This window comes from Lepisosteus oculatus, chromosome 26 (assembly GCF_040954835.1).
Source record: "Lepisosteus oculatus isolate fLepOcu1 chromosome 26, fLepOcu1.hap2, whole genome shotgun sequence".
Classification (NCBI taxonomy): domain Eukaryota; kingdom Metazoa; phylum Chordata; class Actinopteri; order Semionotiformes; family Lepisosteidae; genus Lepisosteus; species Lepisosteus oculatus.
In genome coordinates, this window is record NC_090721.1 from 10,069,199 (window position 1) to 10,096,368 (window position 27,170).

Genomic DNA, 27,170 nt, shown 5'->3' on the forward strand with positions numbered 1-27,170 from the left:
AGCTTCGAGCCACAATGGCGCCCGTTTCGCGGGAGCGCTTTCCCCGCCAATCCGACGAACGGGGAGGGACTGTCTCCGCCGAGCACGGACCGCGCATGCTCAAGACCCGCCGTAGCCGGCGGAATTTGGCGCGTGACGTCGGGAGAGTTATAAACACACTCCGCGCGCGCTCTACAGCCAAAACTTGGCGCCACGGAATACGGACCTGCAGAGGAGAGAGGCGTATTCACCCGTCTTTGAGTTTTCAAGGAGAGTTTTTTTTGGTTAAAATCTGATTTCTTTTGCTCGCTATGACTGTCAAACTTACCGAAGGAGCCATTGAGGTAGGTGATTTTCGGGGGTGGATGCAGTAGTTTGTAGTTATTATCCACACTAGCGGAGAGTTCTTTCTGATGTCGCACTTGATAAATATTTTTTCCTAGTCGCTCAATATCGATCGCAGTGAATTGCTTTACTGGGTTTCGTCGGTGATGTAACACCCCCAGTTGTTTTTGACTCTTTCTAAGCGATGCAAGCAGAGCCCTGCTCCTGCGAATCGGGCGTGTAGTTGGTCTCCGAGCCGTGTCGCGGGCCTTCGCGCCGGCGCTGGATTAATAAAACCGCTCCACGGCTCACAACAGCCATGACCTCCGGGAGCACCCGTTAAATAAAGTGCAAGCTTGATAAACGCCATTCTGTAACAAAACAAACACCTGCTTGCATTGCATGTTGGCCAGAGCGAAACACTGCTTCCAGAACTGAAGGCGAACGGCTCGGGGTCTGGGGTCGTTGCTGTAGCTGTCTGTAGGCTGAGTGTTTTAATTTCCCACCGCAAGTCCTACACTGGCAGGAGCTCGTTAGCTCTCAGACTTCAGTCAGTGGTTACTGGGACTTCAGCTGGCCGAGAGCGGCACCCAGCCTGTCTGAGGACGGGCTTGATGTTTGTACAGGTACTGACGACGTGCCGCAGGCATCATTTTATAATAGACATGTGCTAATATACACATAAACGAATTTTTCATCTGTGTATGTTCTTGTCTGTTCTCTTAATGCTTTACATCTTAGTTCATTCTAACTGGGCTATATGCATTCAAAGTAAGGAAGTTTTTTATGATTAAGGAAGAGGGATAGAATTGTGTAGCTGTGCATTCATAATTCCAGTTTCAGTTCATCTGTATCTCGGGTTTGATATTTGATACACACTGCCAGGCCTGGCTGACCCCCCCTCCTCACTCTCTGTCCCCCCAGGCTCTGACCAAGGGCAGCGACGTGCCCAACATGGTCCTGCAGGTGGTGGTGAGTACGGACCCATCTGATCCGAGATCCGAGATCTGTTTGCCCTTGTTGCAGCATCGCTGAGATCTGACCTGTGTCCCCTCCCCCCTCCCAACCAGAACATCCGGCGCATCGAGAGCAGCGCCGGGCCGGTCCGGTTCCGGATGATGATGAGCGACGGGGTGCACACCATGTCCTGTGAGTACAGCAGCAGCGGTATTGGGCCTGTTTCAGCCGGGCAGTAGTCGGCTCCCATCGGTTGGGTTTAGATTGGAACCTCAGGAGACTGTCGGTCCTCTGGAATATGTCTCTTTCTTCTTAAAGACGGGGAACAAGCAGTGTGTCCTGCTGGCGGGGAAGCATCTTGCATCTGCCTTTGAATTTAAGTCCTTTTGATAGTTGTATTGCTCCTTATTGTGGTGCTTAAGTCTTGGTGGCTGCTCAAGTCTTTGCTCATTAAGCTCTGGAGAAGGTTATGGTTTAAGGTCGTAAACTTGATTTTACATGTAATAAATTCAGAATTTTTTAGCTTGGGGAAATTTTAGGAGCTTTTCCTAGTTGATCCAGAGTCGGTTTGAATGGCAGAGATGGACCCAGTCTCACTGTGCTCTGCTCCACTTTCCTTTGGTCCTGGTTGTTTTGCTTCTGCAAGTTCTGGTTGTGTGAGAAGTGTTCTCTCCTCTCTGTGTCTTCCAGACTTCAGGTGTCAAAGAGAGCCCTGTTACCTAAAGTATTGTTAAATGATTTATAACTGGTACTTGCACATTTTTTTAATCGTGACAAGTAAAGGGTCTGATATTTGGGTTTGAAACTACAGGGAGGCGGTGTAGTTGAGGGCTCCCTGGGGCTCCTGCACAGGTCTGTTGAAAAGCTCATGCGTCATCGGCCGCCTCAAACTCCTCGTCCAGCTCCTTCTCCCTGGAGTCCAGGGCATCACTGTGCATGTTTGTTTTTTTTCACCCCGAAATCTTCCTCCTTGGCACAGCCTTCATGCTGGCCACGCAGCTGAACCACCTGGTGGAGCAGAACACCGTGTCTTCGAACTGCATCTGCCAGATCAAGAGGAACGTCCACAACACCCTGAAGGATGGCAGGTGAGTCGTGCCGCCTGGCATGCCCAGACGTAAAAGATTCCTGCCGGTGCAAAGACAGAGAGAGAAGGACAGGAGCACTTCTGTCATTGTTGGTCTTGAAGTACAGTGAAGTCCAAGCCCTGCTAGGAGTGCATTCGTCCCCCAGGTTTATGAACTCTTGTTGAGGTGGGGTTTGAGGAGCTCAGCTTTCAGGCCACAATGAGAACCTGAAAGCTTGGCGCTGGGTGGGAGCTGTCTCCTCCGGGCTGCAAGCGCGGGCGGTCCTAAGCAGTTGCTCTGTTTTCTGGCTCTTGGGGCGCCCAGGCGTGTGGTGATCATCGTCGACGTGGAGGTTCTGAAGTCAGCGTCCGACGTGGGCGGGAAGATTGGGGACCCGGTCCCTTACGGAGAAGGTAAGGAATGAGACGCGTGCAGCATGTGTTGGGTGTCGCAGTAGGAATCCAGGATGTTCTGTAAAAAGATGGCAATTTAAGAAGTCCTAAATAATTCCTTACACTTATATAGTGCTTTTCTGGACACTCCACTCAAAGCGCTTTACAGGTAATGGGGATCCCCTCCACCCCCACCAGTGTGCAGCCCCACCTGGATGATGCACCAGTCCTCTCCCCACACACCAGCTCTCAGTGGGGAGGAGAGCAGAGTGATGAAGCCAGTTCAGAGATGGGGATTATTAGGAGGCCATGATGGGTAAAGACCAGGGGGAATTTGGCCAGGACGCCAGGCTAACACCCCTACTCTTTAAACAACAGCCTGTTGCCTGGTTTTCTTGGCTCGACTTCTATTGCTTTTATAAAAGAGGCTCCCCCACTCAAGATCAAGCTGGAACTGTCCTGTTTCTGTTGAATATGGACAATGCTGGCACAGTCTGCCCTTGTCTGCAGAAGCCAGAGTGCCCATCTGTTAGCTGTACAGTTCCTCCTGCACGCGCGCGCAGGCCTGGTGTCGCTGGTGCCCCTCGGCGAGAGTTCAGCAGCGTTCTGGGTTTGTCTCCCATCACGCAGGTCAGGCGAAGCCCCAGCAGGTCTCCGTCTCCCACCCTCCTGCCCGGCCTGTCCCGCAGAACGGCACCGGTCCCGCAGGTAAGCGAGTGCCCAGCCTCCTGCTGGAGCCACGTGACCCATGTCTTTTCAGAGCCACCTCTGGTCTTGTGGTGTTTCTAAACTAGTCCGCAGGATCTGAAATTGTTTCCTCCTTTTCCTATCCCTCCCACATTTAATAGATCTCCTGAGCCCGGCACTTGTGTTGTGAACCCTTCCAAGTTTCCTTAACCCTTCTCATAAATGGATGCTGTGTAGACCGACCTTTTCATAAGCATTAACAGTTTTTCCTTTGCTGGAAGTTGTTTGGGCTGCAGACCTGGGGAGGGGATGAAAATGCAGTGAGGTTCCAGCAGAGGGCAGTAGACGCTCACAAGCTGTTCTCAAATCATCCTCTCCACAGACCTTCTGCAATGAGGCTGTAAAATGGTTTTGTTATAACGTTAGTTTATCTTCTGTGATTTATTACCCGGTGATTTATTTTGACATGTCTGATTAAATTAATTCAGATATTCATGGATAGCTTTGGGGTGTCTCTAGCGACTGTTCTAGTGAACTAAGGGGTGTCCTATGTAGCAGCTGTGGGCTTAATTAAAGATAATACAGTAGCTGGCAAACTGGAAGCACTTACCATGCACTTTGATGTGTAATCCTCAGTGTGAGTTGCACTCAAACGTGCAGAGGTAGTCGGAACAAAGTCTGACAGTTGTGCAGTTGGCATCACTGGAAGGATGAGTGTTCTAGGTTTAGAGTGTTTAACCCCTGAGACTTAAGAACAAATCTCTCAAACAAAATTGCCTTTGTGTATTGCTTCAGTCTGCACGTTGTGTCTGAAACATGACTTAGGGTACCAGTGGGGGGGGTTGAGTGTGTTGAATCTTTGTTTTGTTGTTTTTAATTTGGTAATGATTCATTTTTAATTTGCATGTTTCTTGTCCCCCCCCACCAACAGCAACTATGAACAGGGTCCCCAGCAGAGATTTTGGGAAGAAGGCGATGCCGGTTGCCCCCAATACTCCTGGTGGCACCTCCAAAGTGGTTCCCATTGCCAGCCTCAACCCCTACCAGTCCAAGTAAGTCCCTGTGCCCAGATCAGTGGGGGGGGCAGAGCCATTGACCCACAAACCCTAGCAAACATTTTAATTTGGAGCCAAGTTGCCCCGCCAGCATTCAGGAGCTGGATAAGCGTAGTTGTCCACAGAGTGATGTGCGCTCTGTTGCTTAGCATAAGAGACCATTCTGCTTGTTTGCAGATTTTCCACCTGGACGTACACAGATCTAGTCTCATTCCACATTTGCATATATATTGTCATGTTGCGCTTCTATGCAGAATCTCACTTTCCTGTTTGGGACTCATAAAGGTTGAGATAATGCACCCCCAGTAAATGATAAATGTGCACTAGTAATGCATGCTGTGGTTTCACATTTTGGAAACTTTGGAAGGTTTTATGTATCAGTATTTTCTGTTAGCCTAATTAAAGTGTGTGGAGGCAGTAAGAGCTGGTTGTACAAACCTTGGTTTTCCTTTTACATGAAGGTTAAATGAAGAAATTAAATTGTTGCGCTGAAATTCAAAATCTAAGCCAGCGTAATTTTGTTAGCTGATTAAAATATAATTGCATTACACAGGTAATCTACACATAGTGTTTAAAGACTGATTCAATTTAAATGTAGTGTGGAGGTGGTTTACCTCTGGGGCAGCACACAACAGTGCCTGCATAGCAGTTAAGAGCTGCACTTCAGTTTCATTTAATGGCTGCAGCCTCTAACTTTTAATTGGAAGGGGGAAGGGGAGAAAGTTCAAAGATGCCGATTGCAGCCATTGTGTGCCACAGGGGTAAAGCGCAGCCTGATTGACCGTGGCGATCCTTCAGCTTCGGTGTCCCGAGCCGGGCTTTAAATCAAAATGTTAATTCAGGTTGGAACAGCTGCTTCGAGACGAGGCTGCTGCAGCCTGCCTTGCCTTGCTATTTATAGCTCCGGTGCCGTCACACGTTGGTGAGCTCGGAAAAGAACGGGGGTTTGATTAGCCGAACGCACTGGCCGGGGCTGCTGTTGCCGCGCCTGGGCTGTCCAGTCGTCCAGTCCTGGTCCCAGAGGGCCTGTGTATGCGCGGTTTTCCATTCCATATCGGCTCTTAAGCGAAACCAGCTGGTTAGTGGCTTAATTGGACCAGTTGGCCAGCTCCTTTCAGATCTTCAGGTGCAGCTGCTGCGTTGCAGAGGTAGAAACCTTGCAGACGTGCTGGCCGTGCACTTCCTAATGAATTTGGGTGATGCTTTTAGCCAGAGCGACTTATATTTGTACCCATTTATCCAGCTGGGTGTTTTACTGAAGCAGTCTGAGTGGATCTCCTTGCTCACGGTTACAAAAGCAGTGTCTCACCTGGGAGCTGAGCCTACAGCCTCAGAGTCCAGAATCCTGACTGCTGCTCCATACCGCAGTCCGGCCATGTGGACTCAATAGCTGCACATCTGTTTGTCTCTAGATTTTAAGTTTTGGGTTCCCACTGAGTGAATTTTTACCTGATTTCACTGCTCGGTTTTCCTTAAACACTGAGCTTGGTTATTAGACGAAAGCAGTTCAGTTGATTTACAAAACAGCTGGAAGGGACAGTTTCTCTTCTGTTAGTGATTGCTGAGACAGCGGCACCAGGTGCCGACATCAAGCATAGCAAATGCATCTTGTTGCAGTGTTGAGACACGGCTATCTCAAAACCAGCAGGTGTGCACAGAAAACCGTCCATTCCAGTTCATTTCTTTATATAATTGATGCCTTAATTGAATTAAGAAGCTGCTTTACATAGGAATCTTTACAAATATTTATTTTTTCTAAAGTTACTTGCAGAACACTGTAATTGAAAGGCAACCTCCAAAAAGTCTGGGGATTGAACATCCTTTGTGTGTGGAGTTTCTGTGAGGCACCAGGCTGGAACGAAAGTGTGTGGTTTTTAAGTTTTGCACGTCGTTTGGCTCCTCTGCAGGTGGACAATCCGGGCACGCATCACCAACAAGAGCGCCATTCGAACCTGGAGCAACTCCCGCGGCGACGGCAAGCTCTTCTCCATGGAGATCGTGGACGAGAGTGTAAGAGGCCTCTCCTGGCGGCGCGGGGCTGTGGGAGGGATTGCTGAATCAGTATCGAAGTTTTTCGCGGGGCGAGAGTCGGATGGGTAGATGTACTCGAGTACCCCCTCTTTTAATTTGAAGAGGAGAAGATTTTTTTTTTTAAAAAGCATGCTTACCAAAGTGAGTGGTGAAAGTAACATTTTTGGTGCAGGATGCTTCCCATATCTCTGTGATCGAGGAAGGGGAAAACATGAGAGATCTGGGATTTGGAGTGCTCACTGTTCTGCTTTTTGTCTTTGCCCAGGGAGAAATCCGAGTCACCGGGTTCAACGAGCAGGTGGACAAGTTCTACTCCCTGATCGAGGTCGGCAAGGTGAGGCTGATCCGACACGCTTTCCGGACTTTCTTGTGGTCCCTTGACAATGGGAGACGGAGCTGAACGGTCCAAATGCAAAAATTGTTTTGCATCTCTGGAATGTATTTTACAGCAGCATAGAAATTTGCATCTGTTACCTTTACTTTTTTTATTTCTGATTCAAAGCTGGTTACGTTCAATTTTTACTGATAAACGGATGAAAATCTGAACACTGCAAGGTGGCATCATAATTGCTAAGCCCCCACAACCTCAACTTTTGGGTTTTTGCCAAGCAGGTGTACTACATTTCGAAAGGCAGTCTGAAGATCGCCAACAAGCAGTACACCTCCCTGAAGAACGATTATGAGATGACCCTGAACAACGAGACGGCCATCATTCCCTGTGAGGACGCAGAGGATGTGCCCCTGATGCAGTTCGAGTTCATCCCCATAGCGGAGCTGGAGAACAAGGAGAAGGACGTTGTGGTCGGTAAGGGATCAGTCTGGAGCGCCTGTACCTCGTCTGTGGACTGCGACACCTAGGGGCCGCATGCGGGACCCCAGAAATGTCAATGAACTGAAACAGTTTGGTAAAACTGTTTTGCAAGTCTCAGCATCTACAGGAAATGTAACTGGTAGAACCCCCACCAAACCAGTTCACATACGTTTTCATTCCGAGACTGAATGCTTAAACAACGTGTTCAGTACTGACAAGAAGAAGTGGAATTTTTTGTGGTGTTAGTTTAGGCAGATTGTGTTTGTCTATGATTGTGACTTAGTTGAAGATCGGACCACATTTTTATGAGTAATTAATGCAGAAATCCAGGTGATTCCAAAGGGTTCACAAACTTTTTCTTGAAGCTGTATATTGGTTGTACCATTGACTGGTTAATACAGGCTCGCTTCTCAGGTTGTCCGGTAGGATTATTGAGTAGGTGTGGTCGTGCATTGATCACAAAGAAAGGCAAAGCTTTTTTTTAAAAAAAAATGCCGCTGAAGATGCTCTGTTAATTCTTCTCCTCCTCCCTTCCGCAGATGTGATTGGGATCTGCAAGAGCTTTGACGAAGTGTCTAAGATTACCACAAAGGCGAACCGCGAAGTGTCGAAGAGGACCATCAATCTGATGGACATGTCTGGGAAGATGGTCACAGCCACGATCTGGGGCGAGGAGGTAGGGGGATATGGGTGGTGGCCTACACCAGGTTGTATTGTGAGCTGTAGGCTTCAATTGCCTTTTTTACGAAACAGTTTGTACAAGCACACAGGATGCAACATGAACAATATCGGATGTTCATTTCCACTTCATCGGCATGTTAAGTACAACATCCTGCAGCTCACAAAACCTGACATGGATCACACTGCTGTGCAGCAGGAGTTGCATTCTGGCCTCTACATGTCACCCTTGGAGTGTGTGGTTGCAACACAGGCTGCTTTTTAGGTTTAGCTGTTATATTAGCAGTTAAGCACCAATATAATTCCAAATTCGGGTCTATGGATTTTGTAGCTGTAGATAGAAGAGCTGGCCAGTGCTGTAAAGTTTGTAAATGTGAAGCGGTAACGCCTTCTCTCTCCCTCCTCTCTGCCAGGCGGAGAAGTTTGATGGCTCAGGGCAGCCCGTTGTGGCCATCAAGGGGGCCCGACTGTCGGATTTTGGGGGTCGCTCCCTGTCCGTTCTCTTCAGCAGCACGATGATGTTGAACCCAGACATCCCTGAAGCCTACAAACTGCGCGGCTGGTAAGTGTCTTTCCTGATTGCCCTGGGAGTGGTGAAGTGCGTTCTCTCTTCAGCGGTTTCGTGAAAGTAGGAGCAGGAGCAAGCTGGAGAATCCAGGCTCTGCCACATGAAAGTAAGCCCTGTTCATAGGCTGCCCTTGGTGTCCGAGCCAGTGATGAAGAATTTAATGTAGGAAAGCTGTTCGGATCTGCCCCTTTCAGTAGGGCCTTGTAGGAATGCTGGGATGGGTTGCTCCCCATTTCCTTTGAGCTCATTCTTCCCTGGATGTCGGATTCTTTTGTCCTGCTTCCTGCTCAGCAGACGCACGAGGGGCTCCAGAATCCTGCTGCATGGCGCTCTTCTTGAAGTGCTGTAGCTTGTGGCAATGCTGGGGAGCCTTTTAGGGTACAAAATCAGTTCAGAATGCATGCGTCTTTGGAGGAGTTTTCAGACCTCAGGGAAAAAATCGGAAAGGTTGGGCTTATGTGTTGTATACGTTATAAACTGATTTCACTGAATCGGAGCTCGGAATAATATTTTAAGACGGTAATCTGAACAAGCTCTTTATTTTCCCACCCACAAAATCTCTTTAAGACTCAAAAACAACAAAAAAAACCCTTCTGCTTCCTGTGGTTAATAAGACAGGATAGTGTAATTGATGATGCACATTTCAATGCTCTTGCGAAAGGCAGGGAGAAAAATGACTCTTGGCGGAGGAAAAGCTGACAGATGAAAGCTCAGTAGCCCTGATTAGATTTAAAAATGAGGTCCTTTCATCACAAAATAACCTCCACGCACGAACAAGTCCCTGGGTTTAGACGCTCAATTAAGCAAGGCAAGTATTTCGGCAATTTTCCTGGGTAAATTTACTGAAAGAAGTGAAACATCAGCCGTTGCACAAACAGACCCTCTTTCCTGAAAGTTTAACAGCTTGGGTTTCGGCAGAAGTGAAGAGCTATGACTCACACTTAGTCTTTTTGTCTTAGGCGGTGATAAGTTAGATTATGCATTGCTGTTAAAGCGGGCTTCCAGAACAAACTAGTGAGTTTTTACAAGCCGTCGGTCTGTGTAAGATTGTGAAGGCATAGCTGACAAACCTGAGTGTTCAGTTTTGCAGTGAGCTCATACTTCATGCCGTCTGCTGTGGCAATTGTGGTCCCCTGATAAATAAAAAAAGCTTGAATGAACTAATCAGTCCCTGTCAATCAATCTTATTAGTTTGCTACTGTCCGTAGACATCAATCAGAGCCAGAGTTATATCAATCAAGGGTCACAGTTAAAGAGCCGTTCGCGTAGCTGGTCTGTCTGCGGTGCGTTTTTTTTGTCGGAGAGTTTAACTGTTTATTTCGAGAAGTCACTGTGGGCTTAAGGAAGTGGGATACAGAGGCATAGGCTAGTTTAGACCAGGCAGTGTGAGGAAGGCAGCCATGGCTGGGATGGTGGGTGACTTCTGTCCAGCTGTTTGCACAGCAGGGGACAGCCTGGTGTTTTCGTCCACATTTCATGTGAGATTTTGCGTTTAGGTTGACGCTAGGTCTGGGGGTGACAAACGCTGAGTATGCTTGTTTTAAACGCTCCGGGTCAGGCACGACAGCAGTGCTGCAGTGTGTGCGTGGAGTCTGTTCTACTGTGGTGGCAGAGGCACTGGCCACGTGCTAGTCACTTTCTCAGAACTTCACGCCCTCCTTACTGTCAGCCATCAATTAGTACCTTAATAGACTCCACTTTGTGACTGCTCTGGCCTGCAGTGTTCTTTTTCATGGGGAAAGATTGCAGACCAAGTCTGTCAAGGTATTTCTCCGTACTTGATGCAGCAGGATATGAAACCGCAAGGTAACAAAAAAAAAAAAATCCCTTGTCTTTTTATATCTTCAGTTCAGTGGCTGTTTTTGTGTTGCGGCCCCTTGGGTATTGTTAGTGAGTGGTTGTTGTGATACAGCCGTCTTGAGGGCTGCGGTGCACTCTTCCTTCAGAAGACCTCCTCACACCGTTTTCACTTGCTCGAGTCCTGTGGGTGTGGGGGGCAGGGGCTGGAATGTGTAGATACAAGTAATAGGAGCTGAAACAAAAGAGCCTTTTCTTAGCTTCAAGAGAATGGAATTGCTTCCGTTTGTGTTCGTGATGTTAAGCAGATTTACAACACGGTGCCCGTGCAGGTTTTTAAAAATAGCCTCATGATGCAGCAGAGCACTGTCTTTTTTCTGAGCTTGCCCAGAATAGCTTATCTGTCGGGTTTCGTAAGCCCTTCAATTTGGAAAACGCAAATCTTTCTCAGCCTCTGTGACAGCATACTGAAGGCAGTCCTCCAGTCTCTCTGCCTTACCACATCCTTCTCACATGGCGAACCTGAGATAACGAGAGGGAGGTTACGAGCTCCTCGTGGCCCGGGAGGTCAGTCTCTCGGTCCCTAGTGTCCGCTTGCTGACCTGCCGTGTAGGAGCTACGCTGTCCCTGTCCTCGTACCTTTCCGTTTCTGATTTCGATTTCTGTGTTTTATGTGTTTGTTGCAAGGTTCGAAGTTGTCTCCTGGTTATCTTCAGGCCCTTGTCCAAAACTTCAGTTGAGTTGCACATTTGATTGTACTTTGAAGTGAAAAGCTTTTAATCTCCGTTTTATTAGTTAAGTGGTCAGTAAAGCATTTAATTTCTTCATGAATATGAAACGTAACCAGGAAAGCTATGGCACAACAATCAAAGCTGAATTAATTAGCCTTCTCTGCAATAGCTTCAGAGCTGCACTGTTGAACAAATTAAGTTAAAAATGCTGCTGCACTGAAAGGGCACAAATCTATAGAGAACAAGTCATGCCACAAATATCCCTTTCCTCTTGGTCTTCAGAATTTATTACCGTCTTTCTCCACTAGGTGACACTGTGGCCTTTCCAACCAGAAGAAGACCAGCTCAATCTTTCTGCCCTTGTTTATCAACTGGGTACACTTGTACAGCTCTAGCCTGCACTTGGCTCGACAGTGTAAATAGCCTTTTGTGCGAATTTTATCGATGACCCAGTTACGGAACTGCTGGGGCCTGACGGTTTTAATCCTCGGTCCATTCCTGTAGACATGAGGCTGGCGACAAATCTGATCTAATGCTTTCCTGTTGGAAAACGTTTGTGCCGGTGTGCTTGCATGTGTTTTCTTTCCCACCTCTCCCTTTTTTTTTTTGGCATGCGCTCCTGCAATCGGTGCGGTGGGGGGGATCGGCTGCTTCCAAGCCCTGGTGTGAAATCTTTTGTCCGCTGTGCTCTCAGGCATGTGAGCTTTGGATATTGGCGGCTCACCGTCTTGCCCTCTGTCCCCTTACTGTGTTCAGGCCTTAACCCCTCTGCCTGCTGGTGGACAGCAGGCTGGGGAGACTGTGCTGTTTCTGCAGGTCCTGTTTATTCCCTTGTGCGTTAGCAGGAATGGCGAACCGCGTGTGCACACGGACAGGTCAGTTTCAGCTTCTGCGAGCCTGTGGCATCTTGTGTAGATCTTGCTGGTGAAGCCAGACAGCAGCTGTGTTATCTTAAATTCTCAAATCTGCCTGTGCCGCCTTACGGGAGAAGCCTGAATTCTCCAGCATCAAGTGTTGGCTCCTAAAGAAGCCTGCAGTGCATAAAAGGTGAAATATCTTGCTGCTGTGCAGTAGGGAATCTTATCTGCTTTTCCGGTTGGCTCTGGCTGGGATCTTGCCATCTCACTCTGCCTATGCTGGTGACCGTCTGAACCTCGGCATCCCTTCCGGGCCTCAGCCTGGTACAAGCACCGCCTTATGGCATTGCCTTCCAGTTTGGCGCCTCTATCCACAAGGGTCAACATGTGGCTGTTAGGAATGTTAGCTGTAGCCCTTAAGAGGGAGTAGGAGAATAGGCACACTCTTCCGTCAGATATAGGTATCAGTCCAGATCCCTTCAGGACAGGTTGGCACATCACTGCTGTGAGGTTCTACCTGCAATAAGCTGTACTGAAGATGCTTATCGTGTAGGTGGGGTAGCAGGAATCCCAGCGCTGCCTTTCCCTGTTCCTGAGTGTTTTGTGAACCCCCTCTAGCTCACTGGGAAGATCACTCTCACTTGAACCCTCTTTCACTGCCCTGGTGGCCTCACTGGTTCATCCCTGTCCTGGCTTCTCCCTGTCGGCCCATCTGTCCTCATCGGTGCCTCCTCCGAATTTATAGAGCCAATCTCCTCCCTGCTTCCAATTCTAAAAACAAAAGTAGGTGGTTGTTGTTTTGTTTTTTTCCTCCTCCTCTACCCCTGTACATAATAAATTGCACGCAGTAGCAGTGAGAAAGTATCGGTGCCACAGGAAAGAATTAAAAACATTTTTCAGGGAAGGAAAGTCCACGCTGGTGGTACGGCACGTGACGTGGTCCCATTATTGGAGCTTTTCAATTAGTCATGCCTCTGAGGGCAAGACTTCTTGTATTTACAAACCTCTCCCAGCCAGCCCTTTTAAATGAATGGATTAATAAACAGTATTGATCTTTCTTGCTTCGATCCTACAAGAAGGCGTTTTGCTTTCTTTCTCACCCCCCCCAGGTTAGGAAACTAGCGAGGTCAGGAAACCGATCAGCTCTCTGGCATCAGCCTGACCCCTTTCTAACTTTGCTCTCGACGCTGGGCTTTGATTTCGAGATTGTACTCCAGGAGCCTTTTGCCCAAATTGCTCTCGAATGGAGTTCTCTGCATTGCGGTTTGAGGCCTCACCCCCCCCCCCCCCACCTTCACGGGCTTGTGAACGGATGGCGGATCGTGACCGCGGCGGGAGGTCGGAGAGTGAGGTCAAGCCACGGGCGGGGCATTTCCGGTGTCGACTCGTGGGCGCAGGGCGGGCCTGGAAGTCGGACAGCGAGGGAATTGCAGGCCTCCTCTTTGCCGACGAGCCCTGTCCGTCTCTCTCTCCCCTCCCCAGGTTTGACGAGGAGGGCCATGCGATGGACGGCCAGTCGGTGTCCGAGATGAAGGGCGGCTCCTCGGCGGGCAGCAGCTCGAGCTGGAAGACCCTGCAGGAGGTGAAGGAGGAGAACCTGGGTCACGGGGAGAAGGTGAGGGCCTGCAGGCTGGCGTCGCACCCCGGCCAGCTCACTGCCGCCGCCGCTGCGGGGGAACGCGGCCTGCTCCTGCTGAGGGGTGCATCCAAGGCTTACCATCTGTTGAAGGAAAGAGTATGGTGTTGGGCCTTGAGGTGGTGCAGCAGCTAACGGTTTTTAAATGCCCCTGAAAAACCGAAGCAGCTGGTGGTCCTGCTTTTATCATTATTTCGCACATCAAGTACTTCAGCTGGGCACATGTGTCCCGTGTTGTGCATCTCGTGTCCACGTGCGATGAGCCGGTTAAAATGTTCTGGCCAAACATTTTGCACTCAAGATGGTTAACCAAGCGTTACTAATAAATGGCCGTTGTGCGTATTTCCCTTGTTATTATGAGAAAGGACTTGTTAAAGCATTTCATAGCTGTGCTTAAAGCCTTGGCTTCCAAGAGGCTGTTTTCAGTGCAGAGGCTCTGAAATGTCTCGGCCTGCCTGGTGTTTCAGACGAGACATCTGGACCTTGGAGGTTTGGTTTCTGATGCTGTGAGATTGTGAAAGGGCAAGGGACAGGGGTCTTGTTTATTGGTAATTGATCAGTGGTATTAGAGAACCTCTGCTTCTGCAAGCTAGCGATTTGCTGCACAACGTAATTACTGATTGTGCTCGGCTGTGTTCCTGCTGAAGCAGTGCATTGAAGTCTCTGTGCTTTTCATGCTCATCTGAGCTGGATAGAGGTTTTTTTTTTTTCCCCCTGTTCAGATTACGGCTTTAATTTATTCCCATTGCACAGCTTTTCTTGTGTTAGGTTATAAAACCCAGGGAAGATGAGAATTGGATCTTCTTTTTAATTTGAATTATGTGAAGGGCTGGAAGCCCAGGGCGACAAATAGCTCGGGAATCAGAGAAGCGCTGCGTTCTGAGGTGTGAGAAGAGACGCCGAGAACCAATCGGGTGAAACGGAGTCAAAAAGCACAAACTGTGCGTCTAATTTGAAAAATAGGGCACAGTGTAAAAAACAGGAGTAAGCTTTAGAGCTCCTCGTCATGACTAATAAATCACAACTCTACTACTGCCTCCTGATTCACAGGAGTTGGAAATAATTAATGTTTAAACTGGTCTTGATTTCCATGCTTTTCAGGCAGTGGCGCCTCTAATCCAGAGTGTTTGGGGGGGGGGGCCTTATTTCATCATACTGGGGTCACGCTGCGTCTCCCATTTAAAGACTCGGTTCTCTCTGGAGAATCGGTTTTGTTTAGGAGGAGAGGGCTTGGTATCCGTGTCTCTGCTGTTTGTTCATTACTGTCCTCTTGTGTGACAGGGCCCTGTTCTGTACGGTCTGTATATATATATATGAACAATATTATTAAGAGGTTTGGGTACCGATAGGTAGCGGTCTCACTCTTCGATGTCTCCCTTATTCATTGATTGCGTTTTTTAGTGTTGTAAGACTGTTACCTTGTGAAATTCTCTAGTTTTTTTTATGTTATTAGTTTCAGTTTTGCTGAGCCAGGGTCTGCCTTATGTGTCAGGTGGGCAGATTTTACTTCACATTCTAACATATTTCTGTGCGACCCCACCATAATGGGAGCCGCCTGCGCCTTTAGCGAAAAGACTGATTGGGAGAGGAAAAGAGCAGTGCAAAAGTGTTATTAGAGGTGAGATCAAGCATTCGAGAGCGAGGGAAGAATGTCCATGAGAAATGGCACACGCACCAAAAATTCCCGCTCCATTCTTCGCTGTTCCTGAGTGTTTTCAGGAATGCAACAGCAGCGGAAAGCGGGGACAGTCTGTACCTGCTAAATCCAAGTCATTAGAGGCAAAAGCACTGCAGCCTGCGAGCTGTTTAGATGACTAATGCATTCAGCCCATCACTCCCTCCGTTTCCCTTATCAACGCTGGCTTTGGGGTCCATCTCGTGCTATTTCTGGGTGCCCGTGTTGCAGGCTGTCTTGAACAGTTCAAATGCAAATGCGGTTCTGTTGAGGGGGGCCCTTATTGTTATGGTAATGCTCCATTTTCCATGCTTCTGATTGGAAAGGAAGGAAGAATAAGGGCCATAGTGCAGAGAAGTAAAAAGAAAACGCAGATCTGAGAATTGAAACAATGAGCGTTTTTTTTTTTTGTTGGAAACAAGACATGATGACAAGGTTTTAAACCTACAGTTTTCTTCCTGACCCAATCAAATATAAACAGGGAGTATAGATTTGACCTCAATTAAAATTTAATTGAGGACAATTTTCTTAACTCCACTGGTGGAATGGACACTACAAAATTCAATAAATGGGAACGGCTCTTCGTATCCTTAGAAGATGAGAGGTTAAGACTTTGCCTCAGGCCCCTGTCTGTATTGTGGAAATAAAAAGATGGGTTTTGCATGTAAAATACTCAATTATCTAGGAGAGAGAACTCCTCCCTTGTTTTTTATAGTGGAATCAGGCATTTTAAGTTAAATATAAAAATGAAAATATCTTCTGTTTGTCTTATAGTTTGTTAGCCCCGTGGTGTTTACTTGACTCAGATTATAAAGTTTAATTTAATTACATTTGATTTGGTAGGTAATCTTGGTGCACTGGTAGGCACCTATGCAGAAAATCTCAGCGTGCTAGTGTGAGTAATGCTGCTTAGTCTGATTACAAACAGCTGGAAATGAAAAGGTTTATCAAAACCAGAGCACAGTATGAGGGCAGCTGGCAACTGTCCAGTGCATTGTTTGCTCTTGTTGAAGATTGTGAAGACTCCCTTCCCTCCCTCTTTCTCTCCACAGCGATCCCTGCATTCTGAGAGGTCGTGTCTGGGGAAATAAGTCAATTGAGTTTCCGATGCACATTTAACTAAAACTGGTTACTAACAAGTTCCTAGTTTGTGCAGTGCACTCCTTGAACTGTATAGGGTGCATCGTCTTTCAGTTTCTCGGGTCCCTTTTTTAAAAATAAGCATAGGGAGGCTTTGTTGCATTAAGTGAAGCAAATGCAAAAACTGGGGGTTTTTTTTAATGTGGCAGGGGAACTGTTAATTGTTGTCATGTGCTCTGAGGATCTGTTGATGTCATGCTGTGTAAATGCAAGGAATTGCTTTCGCCCAATATGGTTTTACCCACAGAGTCTGGCAGGAGCGATGAGGTGAGGACCGCATCTGCTGCTGTTCTGCAGAGTTGCTTCAGCAGGTGCTTGACATTGCCTCTGCAGGACTGACCTACAGGGTGGTTCCCTATGCTCTCTTGTGAAGTGGCTGGGGGATTGAACCTGGCCTCCCCCCCCCCCCCCCAGCTGGTTCTGATGCGTGTCTCTGGTGTCTGGCAGGCCGATTACTACAGCTGCGTGGCCACTGTTGCGTTCCTGAGCAAGGAGAAATGCTTGTACCAGGCCTGCCCCACCCAGGACTGCAACAAGAAGGTGATAGACCAGCAGAACGGGCTGTTCCGCTGCGAGAAGTGCGACCGCGAGTTTCCCAACTTCAAGTACCGCCTCATCCTGTCTGTGAGTGCGCCTCCTTGATCTTCTGTCTCGAGCCTCTGCAGGTTTCCTGGGGCGGTGTGGGCTGATGGGAGTTCAGGGGCCCCGATGGAATTAAATCACACTTAAGGTAGTGTTGATGAGTTTATTTACAGTTCTTTTGAAAGGCTGTTGACCTTTTAAAAAGAAGGCAACAGCTTCTGAGAAAGAACTTGAGATGGTATGTAGAGTGGACAGCAGCAGGATTGTGCGAATCCCAGACCTGGGGCGCCATCTGCGTGGAGTTTGTATGTTCACCCCAAGTTCTTGTGGGTTTCCTCCAGGTTCTCTGGTTTCCTCCCACAGTCCTAAAACATACTTGTAGGTTGATTTGGCTTCCAGAAAAAGACTGGCCCTGGTGTGAGTGTGTGTGTGTTTGTGTCTGTGCGCCTTATGATGGACTGGTGTCCCGTTGCTTTCTGGGATACTCCGGCTCCCCCATGTCCTTGAATCGGAAGAAATGGTTAGGGAACAGATGGACGCAAAATGGATATTTTGCGTGATCCTGCAAGGCATGTACTTTTCTAGGAGATGGATTTAGTGAGTGGCCCCAGCATTTCTCTCTAACCCTTCCTCTTTTGGCATGTTTGTTTAAAAATATGCTTTCCCTGCCCTTTAATAAGTAGGCTCGTATGGTAGCAGTTGTATTTCTGTCTACAGATTGTAAATTTCTTATGATGCCACATTGGCATGTGGACAGTTTTTTTTTTAAGCAGCAGCATTAAAATGAACCCATTTGGATAACAAACCTGTCGTCACAGCCAAGAATCTACATTAAATTGACTTTTATTCTGTGCTCTTGCCAGTAAGCACATTGTTTTACTGTATGCAAGATGTGCATTTATCTGCTGGTGCTGTGAGAGTCTGTGATTAACCCTCTGCATTACTTTGTTTGGAAGATCTGATGCTTCTTAGGGACTTGATGTTTTTACTTATAATGCTGAATAGCCAAACCAGTGAATGTCACTTAAGGAATGATCTCAGTGGTCAAAAGGTGAGATCCCTGCACATGGTGCTCGCTGGGTCACGCTGAGGTCTCCTCTCGGCACGGCACCAGCCCCCCTACGCTTCACTCCAGACCGATGATGCCAAGGAGGAAACTGCGTGCACCCCCTGCTCCCCTAGCTGGGGTACATGTGTTAGCACTGTGAGCCGGGAGTCAAGACTCAACTGGCGATTCTAGATTGATTCAGGGAACTGTTAGCAATTTAACTTTTTATGGCGGCCAAGAAAAAGAGTTAAAACCAAGTCAGGACTCAAGGTGGATGATCAAGGTTTGTAGTCCAGGTTTTTGTTTATAGGGGAAGTGTCAGTTTAATTACCTATCTGGCGAATAAGGCAGATTCATAAATAACTGAGAATCTTTAATAGGATTCAGTGCGTTGGGCTGTTGTTATCCAGATGTTTCTGAATTTACAGGCGTTCTGTTCTCCCTGCTCTTGCAGGCCAACATTGCGGACTTTGGGGATAACCAGTGGGTGACCTGTTTCCAGGAAACTGCAGAAGCCATTCTGGGACAGAACGCGGCCTACCTGGGAGAGCTCCGAGATTCCGTAAGATCCATTCCTGCGTGGAGTCCCAGGGCAGCAAAGTTTCCCATTCCACAGCACTTTAATCCATTTAGTGGTTTAAAATGTTCATGTAGCACTTTGTCCTCCTTTTCTGATCTGTGTGGCACATGCAATGTCTCCTCTCCTTTTCCTGTGCAGTTTTGCAGGAGGTAAATTAGAACACTTGGGAGTTTTCACCTCTTTTGTGTTGGATTATTTCCAAGCGGTTCCTGCTCTTAAAACCCGAAATGGTCCCAGGTGCTGTTTCAGCAGTGGTGCGATTAAATGCCCCGTCTTCAGCCCCCAGCTTTAAAAACCTAGTTTCGTTCAGCCTAGCCTCCATGCCAGTGAAGCTGTGGGTGAGAGGAGATGAGATGCAGTGACCGGGACTGGTTGTTGTCCTGATCAACGAGGTGCTGCGGTTTTCCTACAATGACTGCTGCATTATTTTTTGTGTCCCGTTGGCATTTTTATTTTGAAATCTTTAGAAGTTTTAGTAACTTTGTTGTGCATGCATTCATTTATAACGTGACAGACATTTTTGTGTGCTTTTTGGCAAAGATGCATGGAAGTGTTTTTTTTTTTTTTCCCCTCAAGCCAGCTGGCTTCTCTGGTCCTGTATTTCCTGTTCCAGTCAGTGTTTTTACACCCACAGATGAGAACAGCGCAATAGGAGCAGTTGATCATGCACCCCGTTAACAATGCAGAGTGACTTGTTCCTTCTCTTGACTTGTTCACAGAATGAACAGGCATACGAAGAGGTGTTCCAAAATGCCAACTTCAGAACTTACACCTTCCGGAATCGCATCAAACTGGAAACGTACAACGTGAGTAGATTTCGTTTTTAACTCGTTCCAGAGGCACTGTGCACTGCAGGTCAGCTTGCTGCCCATCAGGCACAGTGATTAAGCAGTGGAGCTCCATGGTCTAGTTTTGGCTGTGGCTTTGTTAGTGCATAGTGGTGGAGAGGAGGGGTGCCATTAGGGACACCAAGCTTTTTTTGTTAACTGAAATTAAAAAAGTTTTACCATTAAACCTACTATAAGTGGTCAGTTTATAACAATTGCTGTGTGGCTGCTTGGCTGAATTTAAACCATGTTCTGTGTACTTGTAGTGAAGGAAATATTTATATTCCTGTCTTAGGAGAGAAGGCTCTTTTTCCTTGTCAAATTTTAATGGCCTTGCTGAGGCAGTGTTAGGCTGGGTCTTAAAAATCTGAAACTGAGTCTTGATGCTTAGTAATTACTGTGAGGTCTGCCTCCCACATGAGAGTGGAAAGGAGATTGGTTCCAGCAGAACATGCCATGGGAATGTTGGGGAAAATCCAGGGACAGTTCCCTGGCAATGGGAAGCATTCGGAAAGCCGGACGCTGAAGGGGTTAAGTCTACGCAGCACCCTGACCCCCAAGTGTGATCTCCCAGAGTTGGCAGGGACTTGTCATGTCGGGCTCTCCCAGTGTGTGACATGCCGGAGTGAAATTTCTGAAAGCGAACTGGACATAAAACCATTTCAGGCTTTCAAGTTTTGAAGGCTTGGATTGCCTGGATTTGCATAGCAAACGGCTGCTGATTTACTACGCTTGCCTACGCAAATCCTCTCTTTCTGGAAGATACAACCAACACTAATCGCTGACGAACTTTGTCACAGTTCATTGTGGCGCCAGTGCAGTAATGTATAAATGATAAAAGACGGGAGTGGGGGGCCTTCTTGGTCAACCGCTTCTTCCATCTGTGCCGTTGAAGGGATTTTGAAACTGTATCACAGCGTAGTAAAAAGGGCCTTTTAAGATGCTGCTTTTATACAGCTGTTTGGTAGATTCAGTATTTCTGCTGTTTGTGGGGAAAAAATGTCCTCAAGGCCTTTGAACACCCGGTGTGGGATCCATTGTGGAGAGAGTACTTTCTGCTGTGCTGCGGAGTAAATCCTGCTCTGCGGAAATACCCTCAGCCTGTGTGCGCGGCACAGCTGCTTCCCAAGACACACGCAACTCCCGCCCCGCAAAACCCTAGCGAGACTTGCGGCTCTCTGCTGTAGCTGGAGAGCGTCTTCGTTTTTGCTCGTTATTGGCCGTTTTTTCCCAATAATGTGGAGTGTTTTGCTCCGCATGCTTTGTTTTTGCATGGGTGCAAATTCCTGGGTTTTTGAAAAAACAAAACGACCTGTGCACCAGTGCGGTGGACGTTTTGCATGAGAGGAAATGATTTTTAGGAAAGCTTGATGTTGAGCCCGAGGGGAAATTAAACACGTGCACACATGTAAATTGTTGGAGGGACCACAGGCTTGTATAAATGTCACTCGCACCACACAGCCGACACTAAATCGCTCAAAGCCCTTGGACAGCTCTTAGGCTTTAATTTCCTTTTGCAGGAGTGTTGGAGACACATTCGCAGCTCCAGCTTTCCCCCCATTAAGAATTCATTAGCTGTGTCACGTACACACCAAGAGCAGCTCCTGCCAGCTTTCGTCAGACACTTATTTTCATATTGTCTCTTTTGATGATTGAAAAGTCTTTAATTCTGCACAGAAGGCGTAGCAAATTGCCTAAGTCCAATTTTGATAGCGCTACAGTGAAAAGTTCCTTTCTCATTAAATTGTATATACTGTAAAGCATAACCTGTAATTGATTCCAGTAGAGGTAATAACTTAGTAGTTGTCAACACAAATACTCGAGGGCTGCACAAATCGTGTGCATTTTTCAAATAGAGTATCTTTTAAGCCTATATAATTTACCAGCCTGGGCAAGGGCTTCCCTTGCAGTTCTTTTCATTTCGGTCTCTTGGGCGTTTGCTCTCTATACATCAGCTTGCTGTCCAGATGTCAAAATGAAAAGGTGAGCCCTTTAGAAAATCGCTGCTGTGTTGGTTCGAAGATTGAGGACCACTTTAAAGCCGAGTGTAACAGCCGGAGAGGATATCGAAATTCTAATAAATAGCCTAATGCCGTCTCTCGGTCGCACTCTCACCTCCAGCGTCGGCGTTATTAGGGTTTTGAGGGACACTCGCAGAAATTGAAACTCAAAATCCATGCCCTTTTTCTAAGGGAAAATGGTAGTATTTGAGGTGGTGCCATGCCCTTTGTGATAGAGGTGTTTTTTTTTTTTTTAGACATTACAGCTCTGTATGTTTGGTTGGTGGTGAAGGGGGAGGGTTAATTTGCAGTCATTTGCATTTATAGTGAATAGGAGCAGTAAGTGAGCATCAGAGTGCAGCACTTCCCTGTGGGTTAGGTTGTTGTGGCTCTGTGCTTCACTGGGCCCTGGGGAAATGGATTATGTCTTTATCTTGGTCGTTGATGATTTTTTGATGAACCGACATCCAGCATGGAGAAATTACTGGGTTCCCTGATAATGAAAGTGGGATTCCCTCTTTTGTAAACAAATCTGAATGAACTTGGGGCTGTATTCTCTCTGTTGGAGTATCCCCATAGCCACGACTTCTGACCAACTGGCGACCTGAGGTCTAAAATTATCTGGCTTGTCTTGGATTTCTGAGAAATCGGCTGTGATTTCTTTTTTGGAAAGAAAACCATGTGTATTCATTAGCATTTAATTTTATGATTGAATCTGATTTGTCTGCTAACTAGAGAAAACGTCTTTATTCAGATGCATGTCCTGTTTTGGAGCAGTACGGAGGGTCAGGGGATCCCCCATTTGTAGAATTTCCCGTTCTGGGTTGGGGGAGGTGGAGAAAGCAATTTAGAAGGACCAGACCAGCCTCAGATGAATCTGTTTTTAATCTGTCCACATCTCTGTGCCATGTGCTGCAGCTCTGCTGACTGACAGCTTCCTGCAGAGGCTGGCTAGGCATCTCTTAACCCAGTTGGAGGCACCCCCTCACCTATTATTCATGCAGCCGTTTGAAAGTTTTAAAAAACCAGCTCTATAGCGAGTGTCTGATCTCTGATCTGCATGAACTGGTGCCGAGGGAGACTGTCCTCAGGTGAGTGCTTGCGCAGAGTGCTGAGATACGAGATACGAGGCTGTACACATGCTAAAGCACTGACCAGAGTCCCACTGCCCTGATTCCGCACCATCCTGGGGGTCCAGTCAGGGTTTTTTTTAAATTGATTTAGGTGTTCTGCTTTTGTAATAGCTGTATTTTAAACAATTGTTTACTGTTCTTTTCCTGCGTGTTGCTGGCAAGGTAGCTCATGCTTTCTGGTGTCCGCGTGTTGCATGAGAGATGACTAATGCCCTGCTGGCGCTGAGCTGGGATCAGCTGGGCTGAGCGAGGAGAACTCGGTCCCCCTGGTGGTGGTGGGGCGCCCTGTGCTCTCTCTCCGTCAGGTCTCGATTGGGGGGGGTCCGGGAAGAGGAGCAAAACATATACCCGGAGAGTGGGGGGTGTGGGATGGCAGAGCAATGGGTCTTGATCCTGTTATTTCCAGGAAAGACTGGCGACTGTGATTTCAGAACTTTCCCACTTTTTTAAGCACGTGTCTATTGCCGCAGACGGGTTGTTCCCTTCCTTGGGGTTTAACCGAAGCGCGGATGCTGTTTTCCTGCAGGGATTGGGCTATGTGGTTCTGGAGGGTGTGATTCCTTGTGGGCGGTATGGTGGCTCTGTGGCCCTTCACACCAGCTGCTCCAGGGGTGCTGTATAAATGGCTGACCCTGCGCTCTGACCCCCAGCTTCTCTCCCTGTCTGTGTGTCTCATGGAGAGCAAGCTGGGGTATGTGAAAAGACACATTCATCATACAAGAATTAGGTCAATAAATTGACCTTCTTTTGCGAAATTACCTTTTCCGACTCCGGGTAAAGTGTTCTGAATGTCTCTTGTCGATTTAGCTCCCTTCATGCTGTGGTTTTTTTTTTCCCCCCCCCCCGAAACAGGACGAGTCTCGTATCAAAGCGACCGTGATGGATGTTAAACCAGTGGATCACAAAGAATACTGCAAACGACTGATCGTGAACATCCGAAAACACGCGTCCCACTAACCAGGGCCCTCGCCGCACACGGACTCGGGGGCGGGCTCTCTCCTCCTCCTCCTCCTCCTCCTCCTTCTGTTCATCTGCTTCGGGGGCTTCCAGCATTTCTAAAATACGTTTCCTTCCCTCTTACCCTCCTGTCCTGGTTTTCGGTATGGGAAGATGCAGCTCCTCTCTAGTGCGGCTGGGCCGGCCTGTGTGCAGGACTCCGGGACCGCTGCCGGAGGCGGTTCGAGTGTGGGCTGGGGGGTGGCTGGATAAGGTAGGGCCGCTGCAGAGTGGCTCGTCGGTTAGCGTGTGTTGACAAAGCGCATTTGGGATTGGTGTGGGTTAAGAGGGGAAAAGAGCTGAGGGCTCAGAACGTCTCGGCGCTCTTTCCTTAAAGCCCCGCTGTGCTCTGTGAATGGAGGGACTGAGGCTGCAAATTCCTGATAAGCTGCTTTCTCCTCGCACCTGAACGGGCTTTCGGCTGTGCCTTTTCTCCCCCCCCCATCCCCGGCCCCGTCTCTCTTAGGAAGAGAGAGGGGGCAAAGAAAGCTGAGAGTGAATAGAATCCAGCGCTCCTGCCTTAGGAGTTTGCTCAGGTATCTGAACCACCGAGGAAAGGAGGGGCTCAGCGCCAGCCCCTTGTGAATTAAGGGGTCCGTCATCATGTCATCCTGCCGTGTCGCTAGGGAGCTGCACTTAGACAATTTGTAGTTGGCCTGAGTTTTGCTTTGCGAGGCCTCTTGCTTTGTTTATTTTTTATTTTTTCCTCCTCCTTCCCCCCCCCCCATCTTTTGTCTTTTTTGTTTAGATTTTTTTTTTGTATGTTTGCTAAGAAGGTCATGCCGCAGCTCTGCAATCCAGATTTGCAGACTTAATTTGCAGTGCATCTCGTGGATTGCTCTGCAGGTGTAACTGAACTTCACCGAGTCAGTCTTAACTATTTGAGTTCTGCCATCTCTGAAATCTCCTGGCCTTTATGGGGGAAGAGCATCCCCCTGTTCATGTTAATTTCTGTGCCTTTTGTGAGAGCCCTTCCCTCCCCATTATCAATTAGTGTTGTGATGGAAACTGGAGAGGCATCTCAAGGGTATCGGAGCTCGCTCTCCCTTCGACAGATCCACGCTCCTGAGAGCCTGCAACATAGGTTTTTAAAGCTGATATGATTTGTTCGATCAGCTTGTTTTGAAGAGCTCTGTGCAGCAAATAGTCAAAGGTGAGCAAATCTATTCTGGAATTCAAAGTCCTACTCAGAATGCTTACTTAGTGCAGAGCTGTCAGTCATAACCATGGAAACCGCTGTCACTGGGAAGGATGTGGTTGGGCTGGGAAACTTGGATGTTCCTCCATCCTAGATGAAACAGTCTTTCACAGAACCTATTTTTAGGAAGCTGGGGGAAGCTTCATCTCAACATTTGAGGTCTGCCACCCCCTCAGCCTGTTGATGGTTTCTGTGGAGACCGCACAGAGCTCACTGAAGGATGCCTCCACAATCCTGGTTTCACCCTGCGCCTGGTCATACTCATTGGCAGGGGAATAAAAATGTGCAGAAGGCTTGTTCGCATCCTGAAAAGCACTATTAAATCCTTGCAGCTCCAGGCACATCGCAGTGCTCCAGATTATGATAAACTCATGCTCTTAAGAGATGGCAAGGCAAAAAGAAAAGACTGCACCAGATAGCATTTAGCTATTTATTATTCATGCATATTCAATTGAATGGGTACGAAGGCTTTATATAGAACTGATATAAAAAGCCAGAACTGCACGGGTCTTGTCTGTTTCCTTCCTGGATTTTGTTTTAAAGTCTCTTTGTTGAGCACACCAGGGCTGACTGAACTTTTTTCTCTTTTGAAGCTGTAGAGCAGTTTAAGACCTTGCTGTAGAAACTGTTGGAAGGAAGGGTGCTGCTGGAATGGCAATATGTGGCCCCTGTCAACACCCCCTCCAGATCAGAGGCTTGGTCTTGGTCTTTGATGTGGAGGTATTTTCAAGCGCAAAAGCCTGAAGTAAAGACATTGGTCAGTTTTATAAGCAAGATGGAAGTATAAGTAGGAAAAGCTAAAGCAATTCTTCATTTTTAAAATTTAGTTCCAAGTTTTTTTTTCTTCAAAGAAACAGTCCGCTTTCTGCAAATATTTTGTGTTCAGGTCGCGTAAAAAAAAAAAATTCTGAACTTTAATTTTTTTTGGCTCGAGCTCGTTCCAGAAATGATGATGGAAAAGCACTTGTGACTTGCAGCCCTAGATGTCCAGCTTGCCTGGAGCACACGGAAGCTTGTGTTCGGAAAGAGCAGGTCCCCTGTGGTATTTTAAACCATTATACACACACCTAGCACCCGGCTCTTGCTTGGAGTGTAGAGATAGAAATGCTTTGTGCCTTAGATCTCATTAAACATGCCCTTGTCTTGTCAAAGAGTAAAAGGAACTTCATATGTAATTGTGACTTGTTCCCTTGCAGTATTGCCCTTCATGAGACCTACCTGTTTCATTTAAAAACAAACCTAAAAGTGTCCCACTGAAATTTTTACAAAGTCAGTCCCTTAAGGTGTTCCACAATTAAAAGTTTTGTCTATACCCATTAAGGTTGTCAGATCTCCTTAAAGAGCGATTGCAGTTTCTAGAGGAGAAGATTTGAACGCTGAATGTCGGCTCCATTGTGCCTGTATTTACACTGAGGGGGTTTGAGTTCAGGGACTGCTCGGGTGGGTCTGGGTGTCTCTGGGTGGGAGGTATATTGTGGTGAACGGACCATGTAGAGTGGGAATGCAGTTAAAATTCCTTGTGTAAACAGCAGTGAATGTGCTAAATGGAATAACAGTAGGATAGTGAACTACGCCACACAGTCAGACACCTGTACAACTGTACAGTTGGAATTTATCCAATGTAATTGTGCAGGAATAAGTTGGACCCGCTCTTGAGCCTGTTAATTCTGAGTGTACTTAGTTCTGTCCACTTGGGCGGGTCAGACCCACTTCAAAGCAGATAAGTTGTTTGGCTGGTAACAACGCATGTTGGCTTTATGCAGCAGTAGTTTTCTCTGTGCCTGAAAGTGCACGCAGTAGAGAATCCTGAAAAGGTCTTTGCAGTCCTGAAGTGATGAATGCTTAATAAGTACTGTGGCTGTTTATCTCTCTGTGCATAAAGAAGTAATTCTAGATGATATTCTGAAGCTGGAGATTCTTACAAATCTGCTGGACTGTACAGTGAACACTTGATTGTGTAGCAGTCGCTCAAATCCAGGGACAAAAAGGTTTTGCCTCACTCAGTGCTGTATGAATTAAGTGATAGCGTGAACTGCCAAACAGTCACACTATCGGGTTTGGTTATTTTCAGATTGTTTGGGTGTTTGGGAAATTGCACTGCTGGAATAACTGCGGGATCTGTTTCAGGGGGTGAGATGTAAAATTGAACCGACGCTCTGTAAAAATAAATGTTACTAGCTGTGGCCATGAAACAACCTTGTATTTCCTGTAGATTGTCCTTGTGTCCATTGTTAAAGGTGCAATGTGATGTGCACCTAAGTTTTTTTTTTCTGTACAGTTGATATCTGATATTTGGTTTAAAGAAACTTTGTAAAAATAAAAACTTGTTAAAGTGATGAAAGATGTTGGCTGTTTTTTTTTTCCTGAAGATGAAATCCTGTGATGGTTTTCTCTGTCCTTGCTTTCTTGAGAAACCCAGTC

At 47.2% G+C, this 27,170-nt stretch overlaps 1 protein-coding gene across 1 annotated transcript; it reads left to right on the forward strand.

The window, feature by feature from the left end:
• Positions 1-123: 123 nt before the first annotated feature.
• Positions 124-27,090, forward strand: rpa1 (replication protein A1). The gene is made up of 17 exons (XM_015367783.2): positions 124-323; positions 1,228-1,275; positions 1,374-1,452; positions 2,240-2,348; positions 2,652-2,740; positions 3,350-3,427; positions 4,338-4,458; positions 6,369-6,471; positions 6,758-6,826; positions 7,105-7,297; positions 7,843-7,979; positions 8,395-8,543; positions 13,417-13,549; positions 16,833-17,009; positions 18,470-18,577; positions 19,315-19,401; positions 23,408-27,090. Exons 1-17 carry the CDS (start codon positions 291-293, stop codon positions 23,510-23,512), a joined length of 1,818 nt encoding a protein of 605 aa, XP_015223269.2. The 5' UTR covers positions 124-290; the 3' UTR covers positions 23,513-27,090.
• Positions 27,091-27,170: the final 80 nt, after the last annotated feature.